The 14,049-nt window shown below is 35.7% G+C and overlaps 1 protein-coding gene across 5 annotated transcripts in view; it reads right to left on the bottom strand.

Moving 5' to 3' along the window:
* RYa-R (RYamide receptor) overlaps window positions 1-14,049 on the bottom strand; it is a 417,850-nt gene that overhangs the window by 225,477 nt on the left and 178,324 nt on the right. For all 5 annotated transcript variants that reach the window (XM_067763183.1, XM_067763187.1, XM_067763184.1 and 2 more), the window contains exon 3: window positions 9,420-9,533. In XM_067763183.1, the coding sequence (XP_067619284.1) occupies window positions 9,420-9,533 (114 nt within the window). The remainder of the gene's footprint in view (window positions 1-9,419; window positions 9,534-14,049) is intronic.

The following is a 14,049-nucleotide window of genomic DNA, read 5'->3' as shown; positions in this document are numbered from 1 at the left end:
TCCAAATTGCGTCGTGCTCCTCTTCATTTTCCCTACAAATTGGCCGGACGGGACCTACATGTTTTATGCCGACTCCGAACGGCATCTGCAAGGCAGATGAGTTTTCACTGAGAGCTTTTCATGGCAGAAATACACCCGGAGCGCTTGCCAAACACTGCCGAGGGGCGACCCCGCTTAGAAAAATTTTCTTCTAATTTAAAAACTTTATTTCTAAAATTTTGATGTTGCTTTGCCCGGGGTGCGAACCCAGAGCATACGGTGTGGTAGGCGGAGCACGCTACCATCACACCACGGTGGCCGCCACCTTACTCTTTAGAAAATAGTTACTTTTTAAAAACCGGTTATTTAAAAAACATCTTTACTTATTAAAAACCGGTTACCTTTTCGAAAATCGTTTTTTTAAGACCGACTACTATTTTTTAATCAGTTACTACTCTAAAACCAGTTACTTGTCTGAAGCCAGTAACGGTGTACCCAAAAGCGGGCCAAAACTATTGGGAAGTAATCAAATAATTCCGAATAAATCCAGTAAGTATTACTGAAGTAACCCTGGCGATACCAAAATTATTCCGAAAATATGCCATATGATGACATAGCGGTAGCCATGACAAAAAAGAGTTGCAGTTAGGTAAAGAGTTTCTTTGAAAGTATCCAAACCGAACTTAATGGTTCTGAAAGTATTTCAAGATTCTCAAGATTTTCTGAAATTAAAACGAAATTTACTCGATTTAAAAATAAATGAGAAACAATTTCTCGCCTCACATATCTCTGATGCTCCACCACATCTTACACGTCTGACACAGACTTCTAATACCTGATCCGATGTAAAGCGGAGAAACAGAAAATTAATCGTCCTGAATGGGCAGTAAAGAGGCATGCTTACTTTCAATTGAAGATTCGACTGTTCTTCGAACTCATAAACTGCAATTTTAGTTGCCTTTTACGGCAAGTATGGCTTACAATCGCTGGTGAAGACATTCCATGATATGCCATTTTTATTTTAGAATATACCAAAGTATCACGGCTAAGTATCAGAGGTCGTTTTCAATCTGGGCTTGTTTCGGTATGATATGAAATATTATTTTAATAATATGCAGTGGTTGATATGTATTATGAAAATATACTCCTTGCACGGATATGTTATGCTTTGATAGAATAGCACGATAAAATCATTTGTTGTGAAATAGTGTGATGAGATATATTATGGTATGATGTGATACAGTATGATATCATATGAAATAGGATGACATAACTCATATAAAATCATAAAAAAACGATATGTTATGATGCCACATCACTTTGTATTAGGGTAACGAAGCGAAAATGTTAAGAGCTGATCGACTCGGCACTCGCTTAATAAAATTTTGTGATTCTTTGTTAACACGATTTGCCTGCAAACAAACGTTTTTCGTAATCTGCTTGCCCTTACTCTGAAGTTTTATTATAACGATATGAATATGATATGATAGAACTATGCCATGTGATTTTCTGTGTTACTATATGTTCGGTTTATGATACGATTTGATACAGCTTTAACTAATTAAATCGCGTTAAACAAAAATTAGACCCCTTGATCGGAAAAGTTATACCGCGTCACTCCGGTACATGGAACCGGCTGCCGTGGAAAGCGGAAGCATAACAGCCAAGGTACGCCTTTTTATGACCCCTAGCGAGGCCAAAGAGCTCAACATTGAGACTGTTAGTTTCCTTGCGCTCCCGTTAGAGGACTTTGATCACAGTTTGTGATGGGTCGCACCCATTGAATGTTAACACAACAACAACAAAACGTGATACGGCATGATGTGATACAAAGTGATATCACAAGAATTCGTATGATATTTCATTCATATTGTCATATGATGCAATATGCTATCGTGCGATATAATGCCAGATTATATCAGGGCTACGTTCGAAAATTTCGTGGGTTTGTTCGCCCCGACATTTAGCCCAGCTTGACTGTGGATCCATTCAAACCTGCCCTAAGCTCCACTTGTTTTCTAAAATTGTTCCTTCTGCGAAAGTTTCCAAACGTAACGGTTATAATTTGTTTAAGGAGTATACTTGAACAATAAAGCAGTCGTAGATATGCAATTTATTAATTTTTACTTTGGCCTTCATGACATTTATTTCTTTTTTTTTCTCTAATACAGTAGGTATATCTCCACCCAAACTTTCGCTACTGAGTTGCCTGCGTCTTTGCTTTGAATGTAAATTTATATATAAATCTTATAAAATATAGTCCCTAAATCCCATTTACGCACATAACTTCACACAGAATGCTTCGATTTTAAAACGGTTTTTTGCGTTTGAAAGCTTAGCTTCGTTAGATGGTACAGTTAATATAATTTGAAGGTATATAGTATAGCGGTGTGGCAAATTGGCAAAATGTAGTAAAAAATCATAAAATTTTTGTTTACACAGCTATAACTCATAAACGGATGCATGGATTAAAAAAAATTCTACTCTTCAGTAAAACATTGAAATACTTACCTTCGATCTACATCAAAAAAAAAACTTGATTCTTTTCTTATATCAGCCAAATTGTTTAAACATAAGTAACATTTTTACCAAAAATGCGTGTGTGTGGTTCTTCGCTGTGAAATGTGCGCGCTAATTGATTTTGAGTGAGAGATGATGCGACACATACATACGTACATATATAGCATTCGCTGCGTTATTTAACTTTGGGCGTAGCTTTATAGGCATGTATGGATATACATCACTACACAGTATAAAACAAAGTCGCTTTTTTGTTCCTATGTCCCTTTGAATGCTTAAACCTTTAAAAATACGCAACGGATTTTGGTGAGCTTTTTTTAATAGATAAAGAGTGATTGAAGAGGAAGGAGCGGATGAACAGATTTGGCTGAAAATTGGTGGAGGGGTAGCTTAGAACCAGGAGACAGACATAGGATAATTTTTATCCCGTTCTGGCTAGGGTCTTGAGATCAAAACGTGGACCTGGGAAATCCTGGGATATGTTTATACAAAAAGGGTATCAAGTGGATACGGGGTATTTTTTGGACCCGCGGGTAACTAGGGTCTCGAGATATAAGCGAAAACGTGGACGCGGGTACACCTAGAATGTGTTTATAGAATATGGATAATAAATGAAAGCTGTTGATGAGTGCTTTAGTACAGGGTAGTTTTCATACCTATTGGTGACTAGGGTCTCGAGATTGAGGCCGAAACGTGGACCCGGGTACCCTTATAAAGTATTTATACAATATGGATAACAAATGAAAGCTGCTGATGAGTGCTTTAGTACAGGGTAGTTTTCATACCTATTTGTGAAGGGTTTCGAGATAGGGGCCAAAACGTGGATCAGGGTAACAATAGTATGTGTTTTTACATTATGGGTATCAAATTGAAGCTGTTGATGAGTGCTTAGTACAGAGTAATTTTTATACCGCTGGGTGACTTGGGTCTCAAGATATAGGCCAAAACCTGGACCAGGATACCCCTAAAATGTGTGTGTAATAGGGATATCAAATGGAAGCTGTTGCTGAGAGCTTTAAAGTAATTTTGATTGTCATATTCGATTAAGTTGCATCAGCCTGGCAAAACTGATAAATATGCATGCGAAGTCGAAATAAAGACATGAATTAATAATACCCACATAACTATTTACATACGTCGTATTCGACTTGCCGGGTAATAAGGGATGAACAAGAATGGGAAAAGCTTGAGAGAAGAGAAAAGGTGGAAGGAGAAGGGGACTCAGAAAGAGATATAGAGTGAAACGAAGATAGAGATAGATGAAGCGAAAAGACGGAGGGAGGAGTGAATAAAAGGATTAAGAAAATGTGAGGGGGGGGGGGGGGGGGCAAGGTTAGACGGAAAAAGCTTAGTAAAATGAAAAAGCTTAGTAAAATATGTGCAGATAGATAAAATTTAGGGCAGAACAACGTCTGACGGGTCTGCTAGTTTTGATATAAAATGATGAGACCCAAAGTGACGTGATATGTGTTTGATATAAAAAGAGCATGTGCCTTTTTTGAACATAACACGATTTGCTAGATTAACTCATGTAACCAACAAAGTTCCACATTCTCACTAGTATAGCTTCCAATTTACAATAAATTGTATCTCATTTGCCAACATTAACCAGCATTTATTGCACTTCCTGCATAATTCAAAGCAATTCAAAGCTAATCCCGTATCCGGCTTACAAATCAAGAAACCTCAAAACAAATCCCTTCCAGCTTGTGTCAACGAAAAGAAGAAGAGGCGAAATAAATGTAAAATTTATGTTGACAAAATTTTGCGGTTTTCTGAACTGGACAGTTGTTGAAAAGCAAAGTAAAACATATTTATCGCTTGAACATTGCATGCCGTTTAATAATACCTCCAGCAAATGGTGAGGCACGTTTTTACCCATCAAAGTTCAGCTGTGACATTTTATTATCATTTGTAAACGTCGTCGCTGTGTACTTCATTTTTACCTGACCTCCACGACAAGCTTTGCAATGACTGCTGTTTTGTATTATGCATTTCTCAATGTATTTGTTTTTTACAAGTTTTTTGCAAATAACCTTTATTTGTTTTACAGTTATGTACCTACACATTTTAAATGTTATTAGCTTGTTGTTGCCTTTCTTTCACTGCTTTTGACTAATGATGGCACTCGCGTTGAGTTACAGCGATTTACTCAAAGCAATTACAATTTATAACTGTGGTTTTTTATGTTCTTTAATGTTTGTTTGTTATTTTATTTTATTTTTTTTTTTTTGTTTATAAGGTGTGCTGTTTTTGTAATTTTTGGTAAATTAAAGATATCAAATACAATTCACTAAAATGAAGCTTAATTGCTTTGCTCTTTAATTTTCTTTTGCAAGTAATTATTTTGATGAAGTTCAAGGATGATTTATTTGGCTATTTTACTGTTTGTGAGACCTTGGCCGAGTGAATCGACCTAATTACTATTTGTGTGACAAATTTCAAGAAACTGGGCATTACACTGGGGCAAAATTTCGTCAAATTCGAAGAAAATACAGTTTCGGCGTTGTGCCATCTTCAGTGCCATTATTCTTTATAAACAAAATTAAGAAAAACAAAAAAAGGCAGAGTTCTTCAAACAGTTTTATCAAGGCATCAGCATACAAAAATAGGAAGCAAAAAAATTGTAGGTATGTTGATTGGGGATTGATTTCTTTCGATCAAAAAAGGATTCCAATCAAAACAAAATGAAACAGTTTATCTTCGACCAATGGAAAACCAACGTGCAGAGCTTATTTTTTGCAGATATTTAACGTTTAACCAGAACAGCTTTTCGCTTTATCACGAATTACTACCGCACTCAAAGCACAAAAAAGGAATTAATAAGTGAAATATATAATTTTTTTTGTTTTTCACAATGATTAATTTTTATTTTCAAATGTTTTCTCTCTCTTGCTTAGATCTTTACGCGTGAGTTATTGTCAAAGGCCTTTTAAACTTTTATTTTATGACCGAAATAGGTTTGGGGAATGATCTGCTCTATTAGAATGAACATAATGCAAGCTTAGCAGAATGTTAACAGTATGTCAATTGTATTTATGGGGTTGCAAATAATTATTACTCCTCTTAATATTACCCAAAAACACACACTGCGTCTCGATTGTATAGTTTTGATGTCAAGCAGCGACTATATCTATACCATTTGCAGATAAAATCTGGACGGATTGGATATCTTTATGGGTTTGTTTCTAGAACTTTTTGTAATAATTTTTGATTTCGACTCTTTTTAGTCATTTCCGGTTTATTTTAAATTTTTCGACGTTTTTTCAGCTAGAAATTTCTACTTGGTTACCAACTATATGCGTCGCGTATGTAGCTGCAGTTTATAGCCTCTCGCACAGCCATATGCGCGTGTACATATATGTGAGTACTACTTCAACTGATGTCTGTGTGTGATCTGTGTGTGAGTTATCTCTTCGTTGCCTTGTATGTATGTGTGTAAATGAAGATTAATGTGTTTATGTAGTTTGCTTTAATGTTTTTGTTGTTGTGCATTTACTTAGTACCAGCTTAGAGATGGTAATATTCGTCACATTAGACATTAGGGATTATTTTGAGACAAATATACGATCATCTTGTCATCATTCCGAAGCCAATTCGAAATGATTTCTGGAATATATTAGCGAACATTTCGGGACTATTTTTAAACCATTATGCAATCATCTTTAAATCACTCCGGATCCATTTCGTGTTGAATCGACATTATGTTAGCGCCTAATGTATAAATATTTATATGATTTGATATTACTAGTCGGACCATCGGTGCGCATCTTGCGCAACAAAATACAAAAGTTTCATATCAAATATCAACAGAAATCAGCTGTTCTATCAATCAATCATCTATTAATAAGAACTTATTTGCGCTTGCGTTGCCAGCTGGCGAATGTTAGCAACTGTCGGTAATGCAGTGGTAGTTCCAGTTAAATACTCACAATAGTGCTATAGTGCAAACAATCGTTTATTTTTAACAAATTATTTTAATAAAATATAGCTAAACAAACTCACTACGACCAATAACGCCCAAAGCTCGCTAATAGCACGAATCTCCATCTTTACAACCAAAACTTTATTTATAGATTTGGATTCCAAATAGGACCGAAAAAGGGACCTGCATATAAAAGCAGCAATTACAAATAATATACAAGATATTATCGGGCTGTCATTATTATCGCCTTTTTATTTTATATTTTTAGTTTGTTATCGAAAACAACTGTTATCGAAGAGTTATAAGTTTATTGTCGGCGATTTATTAACCAATCTGTTTATTTTCGAAAAGATAACGATTTCTTGTAGAAATTTTATGGTATCAGAAACATGTAAATTTGTTGCCGAAAAATAATCGATTTCTTATAAAAAAAAACTGTCAATTTGACAGCTCATAATCAAGAGTAATAAAGATATCGTTTTCCGGCTGTTACCAATTTCGAGAACAAACATTCATTTGTAATAAATCCCTTAAAAAATAATTTCTTAGGTTAGGTTTCTAGTCTCGCGGAGCGTCACATTTGCCTGGGTAGGTAGGTAGGTTGAACTGGCCGATCCATGAGGGCCTCACATAGACTGATTAAGTCCGTAGTGTTACCAGAAGTTTGTTTTAACGACCAAACTGAAAAACCCTATCAAACACCAGGACCTATGTTATAAAATAACTCCGTCCTCTTGGCAAATACTAGAAGCTTCCTAGGACTGGAGCAACTTGCTGCTTCTAGATCTGACATCAGTTTCACTCCTAATAGCTGGAGTCTTAGCCTGGCAAGTGCAGGGCATGAGCACAAAACGTGCTAGATCGTTTCCTCCCCCAACCCGCACTTCCTACATATGCTATCACTGACCAAGCCTAATTTAAAGGCATGTGACGCCAGAAGGCAGTGACCAGTCAGAATACCCGTCATGAGTCTACAGTCCTCTCTTTTTAATGATAGAAGCAACTGTGTTAGTCTAAGGTTGTAAGACCTACACATAATCTTCGACACGTTACAGCCCCGCGCTTGAACCCACGCCTTTTCCGCTTGGCCTTCGCTTAATCTCGCCCAATCTAATTGGGACATCTACGGAGCAAGCTTTAAGGGATGCGCCCTTTTTAGCTAATTCGTCCACTTTTTCATTCCCATCTATTCCCATATGCCCTGGGACCCAATATAGATGTATGCTTCTCCCTGTCCCGATTCTCTCCAGAGACTGCTTACACTCTAACATGCATTGAGATGCTGTGCTATGCGAGATTATTGCCTTAATTGCTGCTCGACTGTCAATATAAAAGTTAACACTTGCCTGGGTAACAAGCTAAACAAATCTAGCATCCAAAACTTGTGAGTTAGGCCGTTTTTGTAATGGTAGCGTAAAGCACCAATGATTTGTACTTTTCGGAGTACTAGCAGATAATTAATTTGAAAAAATATTTTAAGCGTAAGATATTGGGAGCCTTGATCGAACACTATTTTTGTTGCAAACATGTTTCCCTCAGTTGATTGATAGAAAATTTGTTCTCTGAACGGCGAATTGCCAAATGAAATAATTATCCTTAAATTTTAAGGGATAGGACTTCATAAATCATTTCTCACGCTTCACTATAATGCTAAGAGAAAAATTTTATTCATAACCAACACTTCAAAATGTCAAAACACTGTCAGTTGGCTGAATTAACACGCTGAGCGTATGCAGCGGAAAAAAATTATGCTCAGTAGTCTGACGTAAAAACCCAACCGTTTAGTGGTTCAAAATTACTTAACGGTGTGTTCAGAAAATATCGCTCAATACTTGCGCTCGCCGAAAGGGCCCGTTCTCAACTATGTTGCTTTATGACAATAGCTCGTCGGGCGAAGAAACTTCCGCAGCATAGTTGATAAGAGGAATGAAAAATATAAAAAGTAGAGTAAATATGAGCACAAGAAGACATAAGTGATAAAAAATAGTAATTTACGTACATTTTTTTATTGATACTCAAGTTGCTTTGTTGTGCTATATAACAGAGAAGTATGGAAACCGTAATTTAGCAAACGTCGTTGTTTACTTAATACAAACAACTCCTACGCTTAGATATACATGCGTATAACGGGATTTTTCTATGATTTTTCTTTGGTTTTGTGGTTTTTTTGAATGTGGCTGCGTGCACTTATGACCATTAATTTAGTCTGTATGTACTATAGCGCTCGCGTGGGCATCAACGTCAACATCGATGTAGTGCTTCATAGCTTTGCAAGTTGTTTGCATTCTGCGAAAAATGAATGTTTTGATTAAGGGAGCATTCAGCTGGGAAATAATTCAGCGCTGCAATAAGCTGATGCATCATGTTGATAGATGAAGTTTTGATATGTCTTATGTGCAAAAATGTCAGAAGAATACATACGATGCTTCTTCATTTAAGTGCTAGCAGTAGCCATTAACGCTACACTGTCACATCCATTCTTAGTTGAGATATCGAAATGTCCTAAAAACCTTAGTAACAACGAATAAAATAATTAAAAAAAAAAAAATTTTAATTAAACGATTTTATTGAAAACAATATTTACATGAAGTAATAATAATATTAAAAGCTAGAAAATAATTAGGTAGTTCCTAGGTACTAGTCATCACACTCCTCATCAATCTAGGGCGTTGATCAGACAAATAAATAAAAGCGTTGGGCGCGTGAAATTTCTAAAAATGTGAGGCGTAGCATAACCTGATTAAGGTTCAATTGGTCTTATATATTACTATCAATAGAAATTTGACGCGTTCAACGCTTTTATTTAATTGTCTGATCAACGCCCTAGATTGATGAGGAGTGTGATGACTAGTACCTAGGACCTACCTATCTACCTCCCGAAAAGCTAACTGATGAAGAAGTGAAATTCAGAAACATGTCCTAGTAACCAGCGCCGTTTGTAAACTTTGTAATTTTTCTCTAACATCAATTATAAATAAATATATATTTAACGTACCTTTGACATTCCACAAACCAACTTTCTGGCTGAGATAATTTGGAGACAATAAGTATGGGCAATGCCGATGCTAACGCAATGGCCCACACGCCTGCTATAGCAAGTGATGCATGTCTAAAAATATATGTGAAAAGGAGAATAAGTTAAATGCAAAGTAAATATGCACATAAAAAGTTTGTGATAAGTCTATGAAAAAGATAAACTTAAGAAGTTTTGTTTGTACTTTGCTAAATAATTTGCCAATTAAATTCAGACTGTTTAGTTTGGAAGCCGAGCACACTTGACAGTTGTCAAAACGGTAATGAGATAAAGTTACTTAGTAAAATTGCCAGTATAATTCTTGAGTATGGAACTTTTTTTTTTGCATAAGTACTTAATACACTTGGAAATATTGAATTTTTTGTTATTATTTGGTTTCGTTTGCTTTTATCAAAGTTATTTTGCCACAATAGATTGGCCAGGTGTGACTTAGTGGAAAGTGTCAGCTTATATTTATTTGTCAACTAACATTTATCTCATAAATATATTTATAATAAACAGCGCAGGTATTTTTCCGTACTCTATTTATAGAACTAAATTAAGTTTGGATATATTAACTCATAAATTTTCATATTGAATAAAATTAAGGCGAAGTAGCTGCAGGGCGTGTACGTGATTTTTCTTTGCTATGCACATTTAATGTCTTCGTCATGACTTTCACATTATTCTAGTATTCTTGCACAAAATTTTCCTCTGTCAAAACTCTTTCTCAAATACTCACTTTAATACAAATAAACACTTTGTTGACCACAAAAGTTTAATTTAATATCCTGACATTTGCAAGTCCTGCATAATAGCCCAACCCAATTATATATGCACGAGTACACACACAGCTAAAGCTGGAATTATGCTAATACTCTTTTAGTTGATGAATTCATTTTTATGACGAACAGTGGCAAGTGTTAGCATTTATGACTATTTCCAAACAATAGCACACAATATGAGTATCATGAGGAATTAATGAGCGAGCATATGTTGGGGTTATCTCTTCCTGCATAATTCATGTCACACAATAGGATATGTGCGCGAAAGAAAGGCCAAAAGAAATATTTCTGTTAAAGTCTATTTAAGTTAGCTTCATAAAGGACAGTGAACTTTTTCAGTGCAATTATGAATTTGGGATCGTGCTATAAAGAAAATTGCAAATCGGTAAAATTCCAATATGATATCGATAGCTACTCTACCACAAATCGATACATTTTTGATCAAAAAATCGATAACTTGGTAAAACTCCAAAAATAAATATATAAGCTACCGAAAACAAATTAATATCCTTTTGATAACATATCGATAGCTTTTGCTAAGTAATCTTTAAGTGTGTGATAACATATAGCTTAAAATTCGATAACATATCGTTAATTATTAATCGTGGATAATAAGTCCACGGCTCTGGGAGTATTCGTGAGAAAAGTTCTACGATAGATTTATGGACCTATGCGCGTTGGGGATGGCGAGTACCAAAGAAGATTTAACGATGTGCTGTCTAGCGAATTAAATTGCAGCGGCTGCGCTGGCTAGGCCACGTTATGCGAATGAATGATGACGCTCCGGCTAAGAATGTGTTTCTGTCGGAACCCGCCTATGGAAGCATAGGAAGAGGCCGACCCCACTACGCACTTAAATTCCCTTGGTGTGGCCAATTGGCGCCAGTTTGCAGAGAGGAGAAGTGACTGGCGCGCCTTGTTGGATGGCCATAATCATTTAAACGGTCAAGCGCCAATTAAGTAAGTAACGAATCCAAAACTTTTCGATGACAAAGTGTATAAATCTCCTCATGCATTAGCGTACAGGAAACTCTGTGTATTGTCAGAGATTTCAATTTATATGTAGGTGACGTGTTTGCCTTAAAATTTTGTGTGATTTGGCTCATACAAACTTTACCACGTACCTTTTTTCCACATAACGCTACGTTTTAGTGAGTACACTTCTGCTTTCTTTCTTTATTACTCTATACAGTATACCAACATTACACACTACGCTTGCACTTATGCTTCACATATTTCCCCCATATAGCACATCACTTACAAAGCATCCGCTTACACTTACACCTTACGCTTACATTGAGGGTTCCCCCATACATATGTAACGTAGATTTAACCTAAGTATTAAGTCTTAGTTCTATGGCTCTTACTCACGTTTTAATTTATTACATTACAATTGTTAAACGCTGGGGCATCTGAATTAAAAGATATACACCCATTTAGTTTCACACGCTATTTTGCTTACTTTTATAAAAACATTCCCAAAGGCCAGAACATGTTTTTTTTACCTAAACTTCCATGTGCACTGACAGCAGATGTAGAAGATATCGCATCAAAAAACTGTTTCACATTTATCCTAAGCCGCCTTTAATGTAGTCTACCTTAGGATAATGTGTTTTTAACAAAATTTGGTAAATTTTTACCCGCTTTGGGCAAACATTGATTCATACTTCTGAAAACATATCCGAAATGATCTCGAAACAGTACAAAATTGTTCCGAAAGCAATCCAAAAATTAATATTGTATGGACCGGCAGTGATCTCGAAGCAATCATCGCAAAATGATCACTAAAATGTCCTCACGCGATGCAGAAACTGCTGAAATATTTCTTAAATGGTTCCGAAATTTACCATGCTTTGCCAATTGTTGCTAGTCAGCCGAGGAAAGAAGCGACTGGCGGGACTTCTTTGACCGCCATAATCACTAAAATAGCTAGGAGCTAAGTTAGTACATAATCAAGATCCGAAATGATTCCGAACAGCCCCAGAACTATCCCGGAAATGCAGTGGAACGACCTAAAATAGTCTAGCAATGTTCCTGAAAATAGTCCCAAACCATTCTGGTATGTCCCCGAAATAGCCCTGAAAATAATCACGAAATTTGCCCGATATCATCATGCAATAATTGCAAAAAGAATCCCGAAAAATCTCCGAAATATTTCGAAAAATACTCCAATCCGATACCAAAAACAATCTGGAAAAGATACCAAAATAACTCTGGAGTGATCACGAAATAGCTCCGAAAGGCTTTTGTAAAAATCTGTAAACCATGCCTCAGTGGTCCCAAAACCAATCGCTAAGCTAATCCGAAAACGTCAAAAATCGAATAATAAAAGTGTAATAAAAGGCTCTAGTATGCGTTTTTACGATATGCGTATCAAATGAAAGGTGCTAGTGATTATTTAAAAGGGAGAGGGCCTTAGTTCTATAGGTTGACGCCTTTTCAAGATATCGCCATAAAGGTGACCAGGGGGACTCTAAAATGTGTATGTACGGTATGGGTATCACATCAAAGGTATTAATGAGGGTTTTATAAGTTGTATATGAGAAGGCGTTTTCGAGATATCGAACAAAATGTAGACCATGGTGACCCAGAACAACTTCTATCCGGTACCGCTAATTTATTTATATACATATGTTATACCACGAGCAGTATTAATGACAAGATTCCAAGGGCTTTTGATTTCGCCCTGCAGAAATTTTTCATTTCCCTCTACTTAATATGGTAGGTGTCACACCCATTTTACAAAGTTTTTTCTAAAGTTATATTTTGCGTCAATAAACCATCCAATTACCATGTTTCTTCCCTTTTTTCATATTTGGTATAGAATTATGGCATTTTTTTCATTTTTCGTAATTTTCGATGTCGAAAAAGTGGGCGTGATAATAGTCGGATTTTGACCATTTTTTATTCCAAGATAAAGTGAGTTCAGATAAGTACGTGAAATAAGTTTAGTAAGGATATATCGATTTTTGCTCAAGTTATCGCGTTAACGGCCAAGAGGAAGGACAGACATCGACTGTGTATAAACTCTGGGCGTGGCTTCAACCCATTTCGGCCATTTTCACAGAAAACAGTTATATTCAGTTATAGTCATAGAATTTAGGTCCCTACCAAATTTCACAAGGATTGGTAAATTTTTTTTCGACTTATGGCATTAAAAGAATCCTAGACAAATTGAATGAAAAAGGACGGAGCCACGCCCATTTGAAATCTTCTTTTATTTTTGTATTTTTTTTTTGCACCATATCATTACTGAGGTTGAATGTTGACATAATTTACTTATATAATGTAAAGATATACAATTTTTTGTTAAAATTTGACTTAAAAAAATTTTTTTTTAAGTGGGCGTGTTCGTCATCCGGTTTTGCTAATTTTTATTTAGCACACGTATAGTAATAGTACCTTCTTTTAAAAAATTACCTTCTTTTAAAAGTGGGCGTGGCACCATTGTCCAAAATTTTACTAGTTTTCTATTATGCGTCATAGGGTCAACCCACATACCAAGTTTCATTGCTTTATCCGTCTTTGGTAATTATTTTTTTTTTTTTTTGGTAATAATTATCGCACTTTTTCGGTTTTTCGAAATTTTCGATATCGAAAAAGCGGACGTGGTTATAGTCCGATTTCGTTCATTTTAAAAAGCGATCTGACATGAGTGCCCAGGAACCCACATACCAAATTTCATTAAGATACCTCAAAATTTACTCAATGAAACACTTTAAGGACGCGGTATTGGTAAATATTTTGGTTTTAACATCGAAAATTATATTTTTCAATTGTCTGGATTGACCCCATTTAAACCAAGATATATTTGAAAGTGCTTAAAA

This window comes from Eurosta solidaginis, chromosome 1 (assembly GCF_040869045.1).
Source record: "Eurosta solidaginis isolate ZX-2024a chromosome 1, ASM4086904v1, whole genome shotgun sequence".
NCBI lineage: Eukaryota > Metazoa > Arthropoda > Insecta > Diptera > Tephritidae > Eurosta > Eurosta solidaginis.
The sequence above is the reverse complement of the archived record's forward strand: the minus strand, read 5'-3'. Positions and strand labels throughout refer to the sequence as shown.